The following is a 21,045-nucleotide window of genomic DNA, read 5'->3' on the forward strand; positions in this document are numbered from 1 at the left end:
AGGGTGTTGGGAGGGGAGGGGGAGGGGTGGTGAAGGGTGTTGGGAGGGGAGGGGGAGGGGTGGGGAGGGGTGGATGGAGGGGTTAGTTAGTAGTACAGTACAATCACATGGTTAAAAATAAAGTAATCTTTTAAATACTATATATTTGTGTCAAGTTGTGCTTTTTTAATTTTTATAATAATGATACAGCCATTTTATTTAATACTTTTGTGCTGATCCTTTTTTTTCTCTCTATATTCAAGGGACACTATAGTCACCAGAACCACAACAGCTAAACGTAGTAGTTCTGGTGTCTATAGCATGTCTCTGCAGGCTTTTTAATGTAAACACTGCCTTTTCAGAAAAAAAGGCAGTATTTACATTACTGCTGAGGAATACCTCTAGTGGCCACTCATCCGACGGCCACTAGAGGTGCTTCCTAATCCAATGTTGCACAACGTGCAAAACTGGCATTCGCGCTAAACACTCCTCATAGAAATGCATTGATTCAAAGCATCTCTATGAGGCCACGCATGCGCAATAGCCTCCCAATGCTTCTCTATGGGAAAGCAGTGGGTCGGGTATGATATACATGTGCATATATGTGACATGTGACATTCATGTGCATTGTATTAAAAAGGTGATCTGTAATACACTCACAAATTGTACGTTCCTGTGAGTTATATTGCTTTGTAGCTTGTGATACTCACACACTCCACTTTTCTATGCATTTTATTCTAAGGTGATCTGTGATGTACTTGCACATCGTTGTATTGCTGTGGAGCCGTGCGATACACTGACACACTTCACATTACTGTGAGTTGTATTAACCCCTTAAGGACCAAACTTCTGGAATAACAGGGAATCATGACATGTCACACATGTCATGTGTCCTTAAGGGGTTAAAGGACCACTATAATGCTAGGAAAACAAACTCATTTTCCCAGCACTATAGCATCTTTAGGTCCCCTCCACCCTTAGGGTGAAAGATATTGTTATTATGCTTGTTCTTCCAACAACATATAACTGTTAAAATAAAAATATACTATAAGACCGAGGTTAAAATAAGCTACAGGTGGCAAGTAGGTCAAGCTAAGGACTTATTTGTGAACCAGTTCTTTATGTTTACATTATTAAAGTTTACTACTCTACGAGTTGTGTTTTTTTGGTATGTGTGTGTGTGTGGAGGGTGTGATTGCATGCTAGGGTGTGGGAAGGCGGGATCCAGGGGGCCCAAGTAAATTCTTGCCCAGGGTCCAATCAATATTAAAGACGGCCCTGTCTGTGGTATATGGGGGTGCTTTACATTTTGTTAAACCAGCAAATGTGTCTGGAACCCCATCAGGTTTCCCCCATCCCTTTGGTTACAATTACTCTACAATTTCTTGTTCTAGTAAAAATGTCATCCCCAGGTTATTACAATTATTCAGCTCCAAAAAGGGAAAAACAAACTAATAACTCAAACGAGGTGCCCAAGTACTTCTAGAATTTTTTACTTCAATTAAAAAATGTTTTAGAAAAAGTTTTAATTGAGGCAAATAAGCAAATCACTATGTAGAGCTGTAATTCAACTACAGGTTGTCATATTTATATTCTAATACCAGGAGTCATCTAACCCCAAATCAAAATTCAGGTCCATGTTTCCTTCTCTGAAATATCAGCAGTTTCTAACATCAGGCGTATGAGCAGAGATCTATAGAGCATTAAAATATCGAGGAGTAAATAAACGTGTTGAACCATGCAGGTTCCTAGGGAAATTAGGATCCAATTTATAAAATCCTAGCAGTTTATACTATCCTAACAACCTACTTTTCTACCCTACCCTACCCTTACCCTTTGAGTCACTATACCCCTTTCCCTCTAGAATGTAAGTTCATTGAGCAGGGCCCTCAACCCTTCTGTTCCTGTGCGTCCCAACTCGCCTGGTTACAACTACATGTCTGTTCGTCCACCCATTGTACAGCGCTACTGAACTTGTTGGCGCTTTATAACTAAAAAATACAATTAAACCAATATTAAAAAATATATAAACACAAACTCACACAAAACATAAGTAAAGCTTTTTATTAAGTTATTTCAAAAAGCTGTGTTAAATTGCAAAATACGACATGGCACTTATTTACAGAATAAATAACCCACAGCATACAAAATAACTCTTTATATACATATATATCTATATATATATATTTTACACGGTAAGATTCAAAACTATGTTTTCCAAAAAATGCAGACGGATTATAACATTTTTCTCAACAGTCTGAATAAACGACTAGAATAATTAACCTCAACATAGCAAGATGGCATGACAAAAAAAAAAAACCCTCCGATATTTCAAGGAATAACAGAGGGTCAAGGTAACAGCGGGTGTGGACCATGGGCACAATTTAATGAGCACATAATGTACCTACAGTACCAGATAAATAAAAAAAAAAATAATAAAAAAAAAATAAAAACACACAAACAGACCATTCAGAAAAGGGAAATTGATTAATATAATCCATTATCCCTTCTCATAAAAAAAGACTATGGATTTTTCAGCCCTGAACTTACTCACACTCATTAAAGACAAACCACTGAAGGCTCCATTTTGTCCTTTGACACCGATCGGTGGCACATGGGACTTCCAGCTATTCAAGAACATTCGGCATTACATTCGTTTCAGATATTATGCTTTATAATTACTGCGCCCCTTTGACAAGGGGGGTTTATTTTACAGAACTTAATCTATTATACCTGCGTATGGCAGAGAATCTCTTACTATGTCTGCCACCATGTCACTAACCTAATGTGTCACAGAACTGTACTGCATGTGGCATTGTCGTGCGTTACAAAGTGGTCTATACCTCCCTCACTCAACAGAGCTTTGCTAATTTCTTTCTAGGACGTACATTGTAACAATTTGCATAGTGATATCATAGCAATCATCTGATTGGTTGGATGGCCTTCAGATCAAAGTGTAAAAACCAAAAACAAGTCCTCCCAATAACCCAGATGACTAGTTTGGTGAATACCCCTGCTTAGTGACAGGCATACCCACAACTTTCAATGGCAAACTTTGTCTACCAGGAAAGAGGAGGCCTAGTTATTGAATGATTGACTAAGATCCTATTTGTGGCCAAGTTATAATTAAGCATGTCCAGTCCACATTATCTAATAAGAATGTTCGTGATCCATTACTAAATGAAAACAAGTTTAAGTACATAGCCCCTTTCTAATTTTCACATTTTGTGGATCAATAAAAGGTTTAGAGAGACTGCAAAGTGTCCGTTTTGTGGCCTCACTACAGATCTTTTCTATTTTCTCAACATCCTTCTGTTTAATGGCATGAGGGCTTAAATTTTTTCCTTCAACTTCTCTTACAAAAAAGTCAACACTGCAGTTAGCAGTCCTGATATCATACGGTGCCTTTTCCTTCATTTTGTTTTAGCCGTCTGCTCTTCTGTTTACTGAAATTAGAATTCTAAATGACTTTCGGCCTTAAACTGAATACTGACAAAAAACCTCTGGTCATGAAAACCAATAAATAAAAACACAAAGTGTAAATAAATTAAACATTTGCCCCTTTTACAGGATTGCTAAAAATTGGGTATTGCCAACCATGCCAGTTATAGGAAGGCATTTGGCCAGAACTGAAGGGGCAGTGAAAAGAACTTTGTCCATTCAGAAGTTAAAGATGTTATTTAACAATTCTAAATGCTCAGTGTTTGGAACGTCTTAATGTAACAATAAATAACACTCACTTCGTTACATCATTCATTCAACAAAAAAAAAAAATGACTCGAGCTGCCTTTTCAAGGTGACTGGACAAGTATTAAACTTTAACGTCAGAAAGCCAGGCAACGCATTTTACTCAAAAGGTTAAAAAAGGCTATACAGTTTATCTACAACTAGAAAATAGCAATATGTAAACAAGTCAACGCGTTGCCACCTTTCTGGCCAAGATACAGAGTGACTTCGGAATCTTGTGTCCCCATTTGTTGCTGGAGCTGCCACAACACAGGTAATCCAATAGATTATGGATTGCAAATAGAGATAGGATATGGGGGCGGGAATAAATGAATACTAAGCAGCTCAGACTCCAGTGCTTGAGGCAGAACTTAAAAAAAAAAATACAAAAGTCAGTTCACAGGTGTTTGGTCTTAATATTCCTCCAGTTTTCATAGAATTCAGATTGTAGCTTCAAGGCTGACACTGTAAAAATAAGAAATATTAAGCATGGTTTCTTTAACAGAAAGCTTATTAATAAGCATAGAAAATGTGTTTTTGCTGGGTTTTTTGCTTTTTTTTTTTTTTTAAACAAATTAATTTCTCCATATACAAGAGACACATAAGAAGTTCCATTAGGATGCAAGTCATTGATAAATTGCCCTAATTTGATCACAGCTCAGAGTATCTGCACTACATGAGACACAGGACTAGAATTTCAAATTGGCTTGGGCCTTTAGATCAAGAACGAAACGTTTTGCCTGCATTGCCTCATCTCTGCTCCGCGTCAGACAATATTTGATTTACTTGTTAAGCAGACCAGTTTCAAGTGAGATTTTAGAAATTACTCAGTTTATATCAAATTAGGAAAAGGGCATACATTTATCAACATCTTCCTATTGCCATTGTCTTACTGTATAGCAATTAAGCATAGTGCCAAAGCTGTACTATAACCTTTTAAGGGGAGCATTGATAAACTTTTCAAGAATATAGAAGTCCAATATTTTGGGAAGCTTAAAAGGCCCTGTTATTCAATCAGGGAGAGCGGGGAAGGACAGCATTCCATTACACTTATTTGGAATAAGAATTGTGTGACTTTCTTACCGCTTGCGTGGTTTCACTTCCCAGCCATCTCGGCACTTGACAAAAACGAGTTCATTACCAGGTGTTATAAGATTCGCACTAAGGTCTTCCAGGCAGAATGTAAACCTTCAGAAGAATAGAAAGAGGAGGGGAAAAAAATTAAATATCTGAAATATTTAGTCTTTCCAAGGTGAAAATGTAACTTTGTAGAAATAAATAAATAAAAAAAGTTTTAGACTACATAATAGTCTACTGAAGCCATATCCCGTAGATTCATTCACAGCCAGACAACAGAACATTCCCAGGTTCCTAAATCCAACAACTTCTAGTTCAACACCAATGAAAAATTATCTAAAATATACAGAAAGATAATCTACTAGTGTAACAGTCTATGAGGGTTATTTAGAAAATGCTAAGTAGGTGTGATGAATTTTAGGAAGAGAAAAGAAAATCCATAGAAAAATGTATTCCTTCCAAATTAAATCTAGGCATCTGCCTGCACTTCCATTTTAGATAAACCACGACTTCACACAGAAAAGACAACCAAACAGAATGTACGGACTTCGAATGGAGTCATTTTACCTGGTTTGGAGGGGAGGTCAGAATTGTATTGCGTAATTTGGAACAATGCAACACACACACACACACACACACACACACACACACACAGAGCTGCTGAAGAGTTTCTTAAAACTTACTTCTGCTGGGTCTCTCCGGACTTGACTCGTATACGCCTAACATGTAATTCCTTTTCACTCAACTGCTTCTTGGACCAGTAAGATTGTAATGAACTCCAAACGGAATACCAGGTCTGCTTGGTCCCCTCCCATTTCAATCTAATTTTCATTAGATCGCCAATATCATCCTCTGTGTAAACCAGGAATGTGTTTGTAAAATTGTATCCAATCTGTTCAGGTCTGTGTAAAACAAGAAGAAGAAAAAAATAAACAGTTTAAAAACTTTGATGGAACAGTCGAAGCTTTCTCAAATAAAACCGAACTCTCAATTGTTAAGTATCTACCAAAATATATATTTTGAACCATCATACTTTAAAACCACTTTGAATAAATGCATGCATCTTGTATTTTAATCTTAGTTTATTAAATTAGGTTTTGTTCTAGAAATTCAGTAAGATTCGTTTTCCCCAGTATCATGGGCTCTGTGCCTTTTTAATTTTTGGGGGGGGTTTCGGTCATGGATATAGGTAGAGTTGCCAACAAGTACTTTGGTTTCTCTTTACAGAACAAATCCGAGCGCAAACTGATTTAATGTTCCAATTGGGTGCTCTCCCGGCAGCTATTATAAAATTAGTCTCTCCACTAGGGGAACATGAGATTTAATAGGTTTTATAATCGCAATGCAACTACAGAATGGCCACCTCCACACCAATTGGAATATTTTAAAGTGGTAATTAGATACATTTATTTTAATTACATTAAGTTATTCTGTTTGGTACAGGTTTTAAAAACCAAAAGATATTTTGAGGGATTGACCATTTTACTTGGCCAGATTTGTTTGTTAAATACTTATGGGAGCTTAGTTTACACCCCAAAAAAAGAAGAAGTGCAAGAGTATTTGGTAACCGAGACACTGGTATTAAATGGCTCGCCAAATATTTTAGACCAATACAGTTACACATAAGTTGCATGCGTGTTAAGAGACACACGTGAAAGTTTAACAATCCATTGCATAGAGAAAGCTTTGTTAACATTCAATACTCACACTGCTAAAGGAAGTGCCTCGGAATCATTCAATGTCCCATAAAGAGTAACCGAAAACGTAGGCTCATTTTCCTCATACTCTTTGTACTTGAAAACATGCATTTTGAGCTGATAGTGGAAAACTTTAAAAAAAAAAATGAATATATTAATCCACAAATGTTTATGAATTATAGGTTTTATAATACATAATTTTTTTTTTGTTAATAACCAAATCACTCCAAAGCTAACCTTTGTATGGCATTTGTGCTCTGGTTTTCAGATACATCTTGCTGTTCTTTTTGCTTCGTGTCTTCTTTGCGTTGTAACCTATTGCGTTACATCTGTTTTTTCGACAGCTCAGACAGATGCCCTTCTTGAAACGTGTAGAATCTGTGCATTGAAAGGCAAAGCTCTCTTTGTCCTTGTTAATCAAGGAGTCCACAAACAGGTGCACAGACCTTTCATGCTCACACTTCACGGCATCTCCAATACCTGGAATAAAACAGAACACAAGTCAGATTAGGGACCATTCTCTACAATAGGTTGCCACCATGCATCTATCTATAGAGTGGAGAATATGAGAAACCATGTTCCACTGGCAAGGCGTCTACATATTGCCAATGGATAGATTTTTTTTTTTTTTTCTAATTTTTTTTGTTTACAAAAGGCCCACAAAAAATTGCATGAAAAATATTTAAGAATTAGGAGGTCTTAAAGGATATGAATATAAAAATATGGCATAGTTAATAGTAGTTAATACATCCGGGAACATTAACAGTCAACGTTCAGCAACTTACTTCCATAGGCAATGGCTCCAATAACATCACTTAAGCCACAGCCAGGTTGAAAGTCCCCACCATTAGGATATACATCAATGTGTCCAATTGGCATCTGGATCCCAATACTGACCCCTAGCGCCTCTCTAGTATAGGTATGGAGAACATCTACGAAATGTGCATCATCGGGTGAAAGACGTTTGTGAGCTTCTACTCCTTCAAACATAGGTCCTGCTGGGTCCAGGCCTAAATAAATACAGTAAGAAGTAATTATAATGCAAGGTAACGGTGTCACGCATTACCATCTGTTTTGTAACTATGCACTTTTTCTAACTGTTCTTTCACAGTTACTGGTGTCTACCAGAAGGAATGTTTGAGACCAAACTGTTTTAGCAGAAATGTCCAACTAAAGCCAAATTTGGGGAGGAACAAGTCTACCGAGTTTGACACCTCAAGTCTAGATTGATATTTGTTAAATCATAACCAATATGAAAATGTAGACACACCTATGTACTAGGTTTCACAAAAAACTAGATGTACAACTATGCAACTGGTAAAGGGAATATTTCAAATTATTTTGGTTAACTACTGATTGCCAGAGGGCAGAGTGGGAAGTGAGAAAGTCACACTGATCGGTCTGTCAAGTCTTAAAAAAAAGAAATCTTACAAATCACTATGGATAGCATACATAATGTGCAAAGTCCATTCAACAAATAAGTCCTGGTGGTATTAGAATATTCAAAGCTGACCTGTAATCCGTCCAATTGTACCATTGACGTAATTTCCAGCATAACCAGCGACATGAGCCCCAAGACTGTAGCCAATAAGATGAACATTGTCAAGGGAGAGATTTGCCTTGTCCTGCGGAGAATAAAAAGATTAATTGAAGAATATATGATTCAAAAGAGTTTTGCAAGCAATATGGGTCGAATACAGGATTTTGTTTGAAAACTGAAGCTACATTATTTTACCATTTCCAGCAGTACTGTAATAAAAAATTTTTTTAAAAAAGAAATCAAAATCTCCAAGAAGGATTTCAAAATTATGCCTAATCAAAAAATAGTTGCTTGACTTGTATTTTGTCATGCATGTTTTACAAAAGGCAACTTGGCCTTGGCTGGGGGCAGAAATCTCTAGAGTACCTGACAAAACACGATCAGATAAGAAGAGACAAACATAAAGCTTAGAATAAAGTATTGCCCGAAACATTACCTGCAGCCAGTCTAGTAGTATAGCTATGTCCTTGCCAACCAACTTCGTGTTGTTCACTGCATCAGGGTACAGTTGATGTGCGAGAAAGATCCAGTCAACTACAATGATGTTGGCATCCTGCTCTCGCTCTTGAAGAGCATACACCAGCTTGTGTAACCAGTTCTCAAACATTCCACTCATCTACAGAGGCAAAAATGGTATACGTCAGGTCAAAACAGTCATGAACAGGTTTTCAAATATCAAAAAGATGCCTCTGTGGTTGCATCTTAACTTCCTCACCCACTTTATTACCACAATATAAGTATTGGATAAATAGGCATTGCCTATACACGTGATCCCCAAACATGGACCTATAGTTGACAAAAGGCTATCCATCACTGACGTATGACAAGATGAAAACCGATTTAGACAAAGTCTGTCCAAAAATTAATACGAAGTTGTGTACCAGGACGGTCTTTGTTGCCATAGGGCTTACCATCTGCCCCTGGACCAGTGCCAAAATATGAACACCATTCACATTAACAACAACATTTAGCTCAGCTTTACCCTCCTCTCCATTTACTCATGTGTGAGTCAAGATGAAAGTAACACATGTTTATATTTTGGAAGAAATGTCAAGATGCTCAGCATACATTGCACAACAAAGCTCCTCTATAACCGACCACAACCAAAAATCTGCAAAACACCTGGTAACCCAGACGGGGGAAAAAAGCCACATAATGTGAGAAATTCATGAAATATCGCCTACGATACTTACAGTCCACCCGTGAATGACAATGAAGGTTTTCCCAGATGTGTTGTAGTTGCAGTTTTGAAGACAGTTATCCTGGCCAGGGTGGAGATAACAACCTTCATCAGGATTAGAAGTGAAGTTGACATTGAAACGAATATTATTTGTTTTTGTCTGTATAACATCGTTCTCCTCCTTCAACAAATTTGCAATAGTGTCCTCTAAAAAATAAAGAGATCCATTCAGAGTTACTCACATGGAACAATTCAAAACAGGTATTCTCTTCCGCAAACTACTGAAATTACAGCTTTTACTTCCTACACCTGAAAGTAGAGTAATTTACTAAAATAAAAAAAATAAAACGCCAGGAACCGAATCTCCTAATCAGTTGTGGGTTTAGTTCTTTAAATTTCTGGCATTTCACACCTTGAACAACAACTAAAATATTTCAAATTTAAATTCTGTTTAAAAGAATGCAAAGAGGGAAAGGGGTTAAGAAGATTGAGGATGATAGAGTGAGATACATAGTATAACAGTTGTAAAACCAAGGATTTAGTTGAAAACTTAATTCATAAATGCTCTACCCTGTTCTCTGTTTATACCCACACTTTCCCATTTAAGGGGAAAGACGGAAACTTCAAAACCAACGTGTATGATACTGCCACTAGCTCAACCAGTTCCGCAGCATTTTTTCCCTTTTAATTGATACAATACTAGATTTTACAAGACCTGTCTAGAGTCCTGGTGCCAGGCAAACGCTTAGACTGGTGTACACCAACCAAGAGAATACTGGTTAGTCAAACATTCGACTGCAGTGACCATAAAACTGCATGATGATATTCACACCAGAAAATAAATTAGCAGATAGCTAGGAGTCACCCCAATGCCCACTGATGGAAATAAAAATTGACAAAAAATATATATATTTTCTAATGCAGACACTGAGAAACTGCTAAATTACTAATTCCATTATAAAAACATATTCTGAAAGCTGTGATATGAATGCGTAAACAAGCAGAGGAAAGTAATTCCCATACACTTGAAAAGCATAAAATGTATTTAAACGCATTCTAAAGATTTTGTGTAAAACTATTATTCATAAACCGACCAAGCGAGTACCATTAAATTAAAAAAAAAAAAAAAATATATATATATATATATATATATATATATATATATATATTATCGATCCTATGAGGTCTTGTACAATATGCAATATAAACAGAAAAATAAAAACAATTTTCTGGAGTCATCAATAGCTCACATTACATCCAGTTCCCCTAAAAACCACTAGGTTAGAAAATGAATCTTTCTCCCCCCCCCCCCCCAAATCACCCCATCGCCCAGCATTCTGTTTGTGTACAATGCAGATTAGAAGTGCACATTACAGGTGCCCAGTCAGAGACTGCAGGGGGGCAGTTGGGGATACTCCATTGTGAACTAGAGAGACAGATGTCTCATTATACAGCTATAATTCACTGAGAAGCTTCAAACATACAAATGACACTGGAGAAAGCCTATTATAACGTGGGTGGAACACTTGCCAGGCTGTGATGTTTAATCAATGGGTGGTGTAGATGATCACGGATAGAATAGTTAAAGTTTAATGTAACTATTGGGCTGGTAGTTGGAATGCAGCCAAAAAAAAAAATGTAATATTCAACTAAAGATCTTTCAGGGAGACTGGCAAAGGAAGTAGTTTAACAGGTAATTACTAACACCATAAATGATCAGTCATAAAACATTTGTTCAGGAGTAAAAATGATTAGACAAGCGAGATATTTAGATGTAAAACCGTAAAAGACAAAGTGATGGGGATGGATGCCTGTTAAACACTATATAGATATACACATACACACACATCAATATTCATTGTACACAAAAAGTAGAGCAGGGAAAAAAGTGATATTTATAAATGTACCATCAGAACGTCAAGGGTTAAACAGTTTCAGCTGCAAGAGTTCGGAATACAACATTGATTAAGATGTGCACATCACAAAAAACCCTAAATCAACAAGAACCATCAAGGAAGAGAAAGATAACTTTCTCTCCACGTGTACCGAATTTAATCTCCCATTCATTCTTCCATGCATTCCAGTGGCAGCACTAATCGTATTAAGCGCTGATTAAAAGGACCCCCCACCTCCCCAGTGAGGTAGAATCAAAGTCTCACCTTTAAGAAGTCCCTCTTCAGCAAGCAAGGAACCCCATCCAGGGGCAACTACAATCCCTAAATACATCCACAGAGCCAAAACAAATCTACTCATTGCACTTTCCACACAGCAAGGGCACTGGAACACCGCAGGGAACTTGCTCAGTCCTGTCTGTTTATTGGGCTTATCCTGTGTTCTTGAGATGGAATCCCTGAGAAATGTCACTGTGATAGTAAATGAGACGCAGCGCACGCTTGCTACAATGTTGCAATGAGCGGCTCTGAGTAGGTGCTCAGGTCTTTAATAAAACATTGGGCTGGGTCATGTGAGGCATCAGCCGATAGTCTTAGCAGTCTAAAACCCCTCTGATTGGTCGCACCTCCCTCACGCCCATTTATATAAACTGGTTGAATGGAGGGATATACACTCCCTTTTAAAAGTATGCTTTCTCTCAGTGCTCAGCCTAGCTCAAACAATGCAGCCCAGTCTGGTGATTGGAAACTATTTGCTTTTCCACTATGCTGTTACTCATATGAGCTCCTACTCAGGCACCCAAGATCTTCCATAGCTACAGATGGCAGTAACCAGAGAACTGGAGAAGAATTCACAATGACATCAGTTGATGGATTTAGTTCCATCACAGGGTAAGAGCTGAGTTATAGAACAGCTCCCTGAGAATCCTGATGGCCCATCTCCCAATGCTTAGCTCAGCATGTGTCCATTTAGATCTGGCAGGGTATATTTGTATGTACACAGAACATCATCTAAGGCAGGGCTTAATATGGGATTTGAAGGAAATAGGAGTAATAGGCTAATGTGAGTAAAAAATTATCTGGGGTTCATTCACTAAACGGCAAACTGCAACTAATCGAAAACTGAATTGGGAAAATTTAGGGAAATAGGCGCTTTTGTAATTCACTAAACAAAACTGTAGTTATTTAAAAACCGAGTTACAAAAATTTATTGAAAAATATATTTTTTTGGAAAAATGCAGGAACTCTGTTACATTTTAAACCACAGTATGCAGTTTGGTTTTTAGTTCTTAACAATTGACTGTTTAGTAAATAGACCCCTCTTTGCTGGAGATTTGTCTCCTTTGAGTTCCAAGTGTCAGCAAGTAGCGATGTCCGTGATCGGAGTTCCATGTGTTTCTATAATCTAAAATTACCCAAGCCTCTTGAATAACGTTAAGTCAGTGTGGGATCTGATAGCAGGAAAGTTAGTGATGAAGCAGAATCTATGGTTTATTCGCTAAACTCTCCAGTGTAGCGAATTGATATCAGAATAGTATAATTTAAGTTCAAACAGCCAAACTATGACAATAGTGGAGTTGAATAAATTTTTTAAGATCTACTATTTTAGCCTTAATTTTGCTACCCGGATCTAATTTACTACAAGTTGGAGCTTAATGAATAAACCCCACAAATTGAATTGAGATGTGCATCAGAAGAGTGAGAAAAGGGAAACAGATAATATTAAACACAATTTGGAGAAAGTATAGCACACACCCAAACAGTCTATACTGTATACTTGTAAATATAAAACAATGTACAAGTTAGTCGCTCTTTGTTAAACTTTAATTTTATTGCATTTTTTTATTATTACTTTCGCCTCAGTCGGCAACCCTTTCTGGTGTTTTCACTTAACATGCAGTCTATTATACACTAAAAATGCTGCTTTCCATGAGATCTTGACGGGGTTTCTGGGAGTTGTAGTTCAACTGACAGAAGGAACACACCAGGGATCTTAGAAGTCAAAAAGGGATAATATGGTAATGGAAGCTCTTGAATGCATTCATACTGTAATGAAGGCAAGATGGCGGCCTTGGATCCATTGTACAGATTTGCGGAAAATGTTGGTGCTTTATAATTAATACTAATGATAATTGTGTTTGCTATTTACTAAAAGTCAAATGTGTAGTTGTTAAAGGATGTGGGTTAATGTAATGCTGGGCTGCGGTTGTAAGTCACCACCTTCTCACCTTTTAAGAATATACTAAACACCTATTAGGTAAAGTGCCAGGGTTTACGGATTTGGAACTAATAGCGTCCTTAGACATCAAAAACAAAGGATTCTCTGCTTGGTCAGCACTAAGCATTGACCGAGCAAAAACAATTGGTGAACTTTCCTGTCTTAATAACCCTCAATCTATCTGTACATGGGATTTCTATGATATAGCACAGAAGCCTATCTGCCAAGCTCCTGTATATCTCTTGGAATGAGCTTGCGGCAGTATGAATTAGTAGCGGACATCCATCACATAGGATGAAATGGTAAAGGGCTCAAAAGCTCCGTACAGTGACCCAAATATTTTTGCTGCATAGGACTAAGGGAATATTATATACCCTTCTTACAATAATTTTCCTTCCCTGGCTATTATCCATGGCAGCATTACATAGGAACCTACATCTGCCTTCAACTGACAGGACAGGAACCTAGTAAGATTTAATCCATTAATTGACTCTATAGAACACCCTCTCTATTCAGGAAGCTCAGTCTCGTTACGAAGAAGTATGTTGCTGCTATTGATAAAATCCAGAAAAGAGAATTTATTGGCAGTATGAAATTTAGTTAACCCTTTTCATGAGGGAAGGGTGACTGTCATGTCAAAAACTGGGTTTTTAACTCAAAGATACAGAGTATGAACTCCTTAATCAGAGAAAGACTCTGGACTATAAGCTACATTCCAATTTGTAGTGTTTGATAAATGTCAACCAGTCTGTGCCCGTCCAATGTCCTCAACTGACTTCTCCACCCTGGAGGCCCATCATCATGTAGATATCGCTCTAGTGGCTTGATCTCAAATAGAACTAGAAACTAAAAGGATTTTCACAGTGTAGGCTTTGGAAATTGATGGAAGAATCCACAGATTCACTATAGTAGCAGTTTCATCTTTACATTATCTTTGAGACAGGATAAACAGATAGACCGACTTTCTGAATCTGTCTCTTCTTTGAATGTCGGTCCATAGACGTCTCTTTATTTCGAGCACGTGCAACTTCTTATATTCAAAAGAGAATAGATTCAGATAAATTAAGGGTAGAATGATTTCCTATAGAAGATGAAAAATTAACACCATCACCGTATTTGGGACAGGATGAAGATGCTCCTTGGTTTAGTTTGTTTACTCCTCACTTTTAACGGAAGGTTTAAAAAAAAAAATAGTTTTTCTTGAATTTATTTTGAAAGTGTTTTTTTCCAATCAAATTTTAATAGCAATGATTTAATAACACATTTCTGAATTTTTCGTTTTCTTCCCCAGTCAAACCGTATCAGGCTTCTCAAACGTTTTTTGCACTACTGCAGCAAAAAACTCATTAAAACTGCAAAATCTGCGTAAAAAATGCATAACATTTTGTTACTTTTAATTTATTTTTCTACCTTTGAAGCTTTGTTATCTTTAGCCCTCTCAGCCCTTGAATACAGTGAATTTACACCCCAACTTCATTTATGTTGTTGGGGCCCCAAATTGTTTAGTTATTAAGAAAACCCGTCCTTATTGTGTTCATAAATTACTACAAATCCATATTAAATGAAAAACATAATCTCTCTGAGATGAAAGCTGTGCTTTCTTTATAGAAAAATGGAATTGTGAAGATAAATATAAGAATGAAGTGGGAGGGGATAATCTGCTGTTTCAGTTGAGCTGCTATGTGGTACGAGACTATTGAAATGAATGGAAGAAGCAGTTGGTTTTTTTTGACCGCCAGTAACCCCAACAAGGGGTGGGGGATCTCACCCCTCCCCTCTTCTTTGCTATACATCAGGCCACTTTCAGAAAAGGAGGGTAATCGGTTTCCTCACATGCCCTCTGGAAGTGTTTCCGCTTACTGTTCATGGTAAAACTGTGTCACATTTCTCTCTCAGATTTGCATTTACTACATTCTTCAAAGAAGAAGTAAAAAAAACATGAAAAAAACAAACTACTGAAAATATGAGTCAGTCTTCGCTTCTACAACATTATAGATATATTGTAGTCCGAAGTATACTTCATTCAGTGTAAAGAAAGAGACATTTCAAAATGTAACATGCACTATTGTCCTATTATACTCTATACTGTCTGCTATAAACTGGTACACAATTATGTATACTGGTACACTCTCACTGATTCTGATTCTTAATACTCTATACTGGTACACTCTCACTGATTCTGTATACTCTATACTGGTACACTCTCACTGATTCTGTATACTCTATACTGGTACACTCTCACTGATTCTGTATACTCTATACTGGTACACACTGACTGATTCTGTATACTCTGTACTGGTACACTTTGAAAGATACTGTATACTGGTACACACTGATTGATTTTGTATACTCTATACTAGTACACTTAAATTCTGTATACTCTATACTGGTACACATAAATTCTGTATACTCTATACTGGTACACACTGATTCTGTATACTCTACACTGGTACATACTGACCAATTCTATATACTCTACACTGGTACGCACTGACTGATTCTGTATACTCTATTCTGGTACACACTGACCGATTCTGTATACTCTATACAGGTACACTCTGACTGATTCTGTATACTCTATACTGGTACACTCTTAATGATTCTGTATATACTATACTGGTACACACCGACTGATTCTGTATACTTGATACTGGTACCCAATGACTGATTCTGTATACTCTATACTGGTATACAATAACTGATTCTGTATACTCAATACTGGTACACAATGAATGATTCTGTATACTCTATACTGGTACATACTGAGTGATTCTGTATATTCTATACTGGTACACAATGACTGATTCTGTATACTCGATACTGGTACACAATGACTGATTCTGTATACTCTATACTGGTACATACTGAGTGATTCTGTATATTCTATACTGGTACACAATGACTGATTCTGTATACTTGATACTGGTACACAATGACTGATTCTGTATACTCGATACTGGTACACAATGACTGATTCTGTATACTCTATACTGGTACATACTGAGTGAGTCTGTATATTCTATACTGGTACACAATGACTGATTCTGTATACTCGATACTGGTACACAATGACTGATTCTGTATACTCTATTCGCCTGGTACACAATGACTGATTCTGTATATTCAATACTGGTACACACTGAGTGGTGCTGTCTGTCATACCCTGCAACAAATGTGCTGATTCATATTTGTCAATACTGGTACACACTGATTAATTCTGAATACTCTATACTAGTACATAGTGGCCTGTCCTGTCTGAAATGCAGTGGTACACAGTGCTGGAACTAATGTAGAGAGGGCCCTGGTGCAATAATTTCTTCCTTCCTATTACAAGGGTGGTCAAATCCTCATCTGTCCTACAACTCCTTCAATGCTTTGCCAGGTGGGGATCTACCCTTTGCTCATCCTTGCAGGGTTATAATCAGCACTGAGGAGTGTTTGTGGCATGTTGTTTGTATGGAGTATGTGTGAGTGAGTGAAGGGGTGTGCTTGTATCTAATGTTAACATTTTAATAGGAAGGTGTTTTTGTATGCCGTTTTGAGGGGTGTGTTCATATACCATGTTGGTGTTTTAATACAGAGGTGTGTTTGTATGTAGTATGAAAAAAGGAAGAGACTGAAAAGGGATTATAGAGAGGTCCTCCCAATTATCAGTCCCTAGACCCCAACAAAAAGATTTGTTCATAATTTATGGCAGCAAATTGCCAATATAGAACATAAATGAAATATATGAAAAATAATAAATTTTATTAACCCCTCTTAGGGAGAAAAAAAATAATAAACAAGTACTAGTGGTAAAAGTGTATATACGGTGAAAGAGTATAAAATGTAGGAATCATCTGTTGTGTGCTAAGTATGTAACACATCCTAAAAGCACATAAATTGGCTGCCGAGATAAGAATGTAGATTGTTGTTTGTAGTATAATTGCAACAATGTCTCAGTAGCCAGTGTAGCTATCGGTGTGTGTAAAGAGAGGAAATAAGTATCTCCCTAAAATATATCACTAAGTAACCAAGTTACTATGAAGGGCCGGGTAACCAGAATCAAGGGTAGACTGGGGGTGGTACGGTATAAACAAAATGGCAATACACTCTGACTAAAACAAGATTGTCAGAATAATAGTTGGTTGGAGTAATGCTATAATATCAAAGGTACCCCTCAGCCAAAAATATCCCCCTATATGGTGGATATATTAAGCATAGTCTAGATCCCCAGCATAGTGGATAATAGGATGTAGGTACAATGAGCTCATCATCCCATAATCAAATGATACCAGATAGGGATCTGGAATGACGAAAAAGCCTTAAAATATCGTCAGCTCCTAAGGCTCTGTCACTTAGGATGCTCAGAGAATAGTAGTATAATCACTGCTCATATGTATTGGAACCCTAAGTCCTAGTGCGTGACAACAGTCCTTTCCTAATTTAAATACAGCAAGCAGATGCCTAATCTAATCTATGACCAAGTGGTCTCGGTAAAAGCTCAACGCGCGTTTCGGCGCTGGCGTTGCGCCTTTGTCAAGAGCTTACCGGAATGAAGGAACGCGCCACAATTTTAAACCCCATAGGCCCCGCCCATAGAACCCCTGACGTCATCGTCGCTCTCGGGCGGCGTCGGTCAGTGGGCGGGGAATGGATGGTTGAGTGGCAGAAGCATCCATTCGGCAAGGGAATAACTGAGGTTAACCCTATATTTGCCTGTTACATAACTGGATGCTAACTAGTCCTAAGATAGGAAGTAATATAAAATATTAACAGTACATTTCAAAATTATTGAGCTGATCACAAAAGGGATGTATAAATGTACTATGGTGAATTGTATTGTTATTAAAGAGTAATCATGTGAAAAGAACAAAAGTAAAAATATATATATACATATATACACAGGGAATTTTTCTCAGTGAATAGTGGATAAATTGTCCAATTACATAAGTCTAAGGGACTATTAGTCAATGGTTATAATGCTGCTTGTATATCCCTAAGAGTATGAATGCTCATAGGGATATTAGATCATTGATTGGTCAGCTAACAAATGTATACAAGTTATTATGATGAGTGATCTTTGAATTTTATCATATGACCAAAATAATGATCATATGGATAGTTCAACAGTCAATCATATTTCCAGTATTTTGTTAGATAATATTCTATTCTATTTAAGAGAGACCCATTGGAGTTCTAAAGCTAAATTGCCACACTATATTAGATGAATGTTGCAAAAGAAAACCCTTCATTTAGTCCTTTTGGTTGTAGCGTCTTAAGCCTATAAATCCAAAAACTTTCACGTTGCCTTAGGAATCTGTCATAGTCACCTCTCCTCTTGTCACGTTTCACTAATTCAAGCCCACAAAAGCGCAGGCCATGTGACTTGCTTGAATGATGTTCCTTCAGGTGAGGTGACGAGCAATTGGCGTTTCAGTAGTAAGTTTGGGTGACCTGACATGTTCTTTTATCCTTTCTTTAAAAGGACGGAAAGTTTTACCCACGTATTTACAATCACATTCGCAGGTGAGTAGGTATACCAGACCTGAGGTATTACAGTTGAAAAATGATGAAATATTAAAGACCTGTTTATTCTCACTATCAGACACTTTTTTGGAATCCCGTTTTATGTATTTGCAGGCGATACAGCGCCTGCATTGAAAAGTGCCAGTGATAGGTCTATTGAGCCACGTTTTCATCTCTGGACGTGATCGTTGAAAATGGCTGGGAACCAAAAGGTCTCTTAGGTTTTTGCCCCTTCGTGCCGTAATTTCCGCTCTTGGACCCAAAATCTTTTTAAGATGAGCGTCCCCCGTTAGAAGTGGCCAGAATTTCTGAATTCCAGATTTTACTCTATCCCATCCAGCGTCATATGTTGCAATCATGCGGGGACGGGAGATAGTGGGTAATGCAGGTTTGTTTTTACTCAGAAGGGTCTCTCTATCTGACTCCAAGGCTCGCCTGTATGCTTTTTTCAGGCACCGATTGGGGTAGCCTTTGTCCTTAAACTGCAAAGGTAGTGTCGGCTGCCTCAGGATAAGCTGGTGGGGCTGCGGGGAGTTGTTGCAGAGGTGCTGCAGGCGTGGAAGCTAACTCATCAACTGCAATCACTCCTCAGGAAGCTCAACTTTGCCTGCAGGGTGATCCCGATGGGGTGGATTTTTATCCGGAGCCTGTCCGACAGCGGGGGTGCGGTCACATCACCATTTCATCCGGGTATCGTCGCTGATGCGGGCCGACCTGGAAGTGTGGGGAGCTTTTTTGCAAGATTTTAACAGTATGGTGTTCTTTCGGAAGGCGGGGTCTCAGTGGAGGAGCTCTTCACGGATGCTTTGGGCTTCGGGGCTTATTTTGCTGGTGTGCAGAGCGGTGGCCAGCGGAGTGGGGTGAGAGCCCCCTCATCCGTAACCTGGCATTCTTGGAGTTGTTCCCCTTGGTAGTGGCACTGGCGCTATGGGGTGACAAGCTGCAGAACTGTACGGTAGTCTTCTTCTTGGATAATATGGCTGTGATGCACGCGGTTAACAATCTGTCGGCATCATCAAAGCCAGTGGTTCGTTTGTTGCGGCGCTTTGTTTTGCTTGGCAGGTCGCTCAATGTGGTTTTCTGTGCGAGGCATGTGCCAAGGTATTTAAACGTGGTAGCTGACGCTTTATCTCGTTTGCAGTGGTCCCGGTTTCGGATGGTGGTGCCTGGAGCGCAGGAGGTAGGGCAGGTGTGCCCGGACGAGACATGGCAGCTCGGAGCTGCCTTCTTGGGGAATACGTGAGAGCCTCGGTGGCACCGGGCACCTGGGCTGCATACAGTAACATCTGGATAGCATGGGAAGGCTCATGGGCTGGATTGGATCAAACGTTGGTAGAGGAGTCGTGTCTAGGCGCATTACTATAGTTTACGTTTCGATTGCTGGCTGGGAATCCATCCCTGGCGGTGGTAGATAGGAAAATGGCGTGGAATGATCTCACAAAGAATTTCGTGATTCGCCAGGCGCTTAAGGGGTACCGGAAGGGTCGGCAGGTGCCTGATGCTCGGAGGCCTGTGTCTGTGAAGGTGTTAGGGGGTCTTCTGGGGGTGTTACCCGAGGTATATTTTGACGAGTTTGAAGGGCTGCTGTTTAGGGCGGCGTTTCTCCTGGCTTTCTTTGGCACGTTCAGGATCGGGGAATTGGTAAGTGCTAATCGGGTGGCTGGTGGGGGTATTCAGGTGTCTGGGTTACGCATGCTAGATGGGAGGCTCGTGGTTCACTTGGCCCGGTCCAAGACCGATGTCAGGGGCAGGGGTAGGGAGGTGACATTGGGTGCCCTGCCAGACTCTGCATTATGTCCAGTGACCTCGGTGTTGCAGTACATTGCTAGGAGGCCCGCAGTTGGGGGGTTGTTGCTGGTGCATGCGGATGGTTCATCCATCTCTCGCTTTCAGTTTGCCAAGGTTTTTTGGTTGGGGCTGGCGAAGTTGTTACAAGTGGGCCGTTTTGGGATGTATTCTTTCCGCCTTGGGGCAGCTACAGAAGCCACATGTTTGGGCTTGGGGGAGGCTTTGGTCAAGCGGATTGGGAAATAGGAATCAGTCAGGTTCCGGTCATACGTGCATTGAGGTATGTTGGATTAAGGTGGGGTGGGGGGAACATGGGTGATGGGAGTTGGTGGTGATGTTTCTGTTTGTTTCCCTAGGTAAAGTCGCCTGGATCGTCGGGCATTCATTCGTGTTCTGGGCCGAGAGGAGAGCCGCAGCTCGAGTTCAGGGTCAGCAGCTGG

General features: G+C 38.9%; 1 protein-coding gene across 1 annotated transcript; it reads right to left on the minus strand.

Annotated features, from left to right (window-relative positions):
• Window positions 1-3,336: 3,336 nt before the first annotated feature.
• Window positions 3,337-11,691, minus strand: LIPG (lipase G, endothelial type). Its single transcript, XM_063453853.1, has 10 exons — window positions 11,359-11,691; window positions 9,213-9,406; window positions 8,456-8,635; window positions 7,993-8,104; window positions 7,265-7,489; window positions 6,717-6,959; window positions 6,490-6,610; window positions 5,466-5,684; window positions 4,789-4,893; window positions 3,337-4,170 (listed from the first exon to the last, which is right to left on the minus strand). The coding sequence occupies exons 1-10, from the start codon at window positions 11,450-11,452 to the stop codon at window positions 4,146-4,148; spliced, it is 1,518 nt and encodes a 505-aa protein (XP_063309923.1). The 5' UTR covers window positions 11,453-11,691; the 3' UTR covers window positions 3,337-4,145.
• Between the last annotated feature and the right edge of the window lie 9,354 nt (window positions 11,692-21,045).

Source organism: Pelobates fuscus, chromosome 5 (genome assembly GCF_036172605.1).
Source record: "Pelobates fuscus isolate aPelFus1 chromosome 5, aPelFus1.pri, whole genome shotgun sequence".
NCBI classification, from domain to species: Eukaryota; Metazoa; Chordata; class Amphibia; order Anura; family Pelobatidae; genus Pelobates; species Pelobates fuscus.

Coding starts and splice junctions, on each gene's coding strand:
- LIPG (XM_063453853.1), bottom strand. CDS start 11,452: ATGAGTAGATTTGTTTTGGCTCTGTGGATGTATTTAGGGATTGTAGTT. Junction 8,105..8,455: donor TACTACTAGACTGGCTGCAG/GTAATGTTTCGG, acceptor TATTCTCCGCAG/GACAAGGCAAATCTCTCCCT. Junction 6,960..7,264: donor TGGAGCCATTGCCTATGGAA/GTAAGTTGCTGA, acceptor GTTTTATTCCAG/GTATTGGAGATGCCGTGAAG.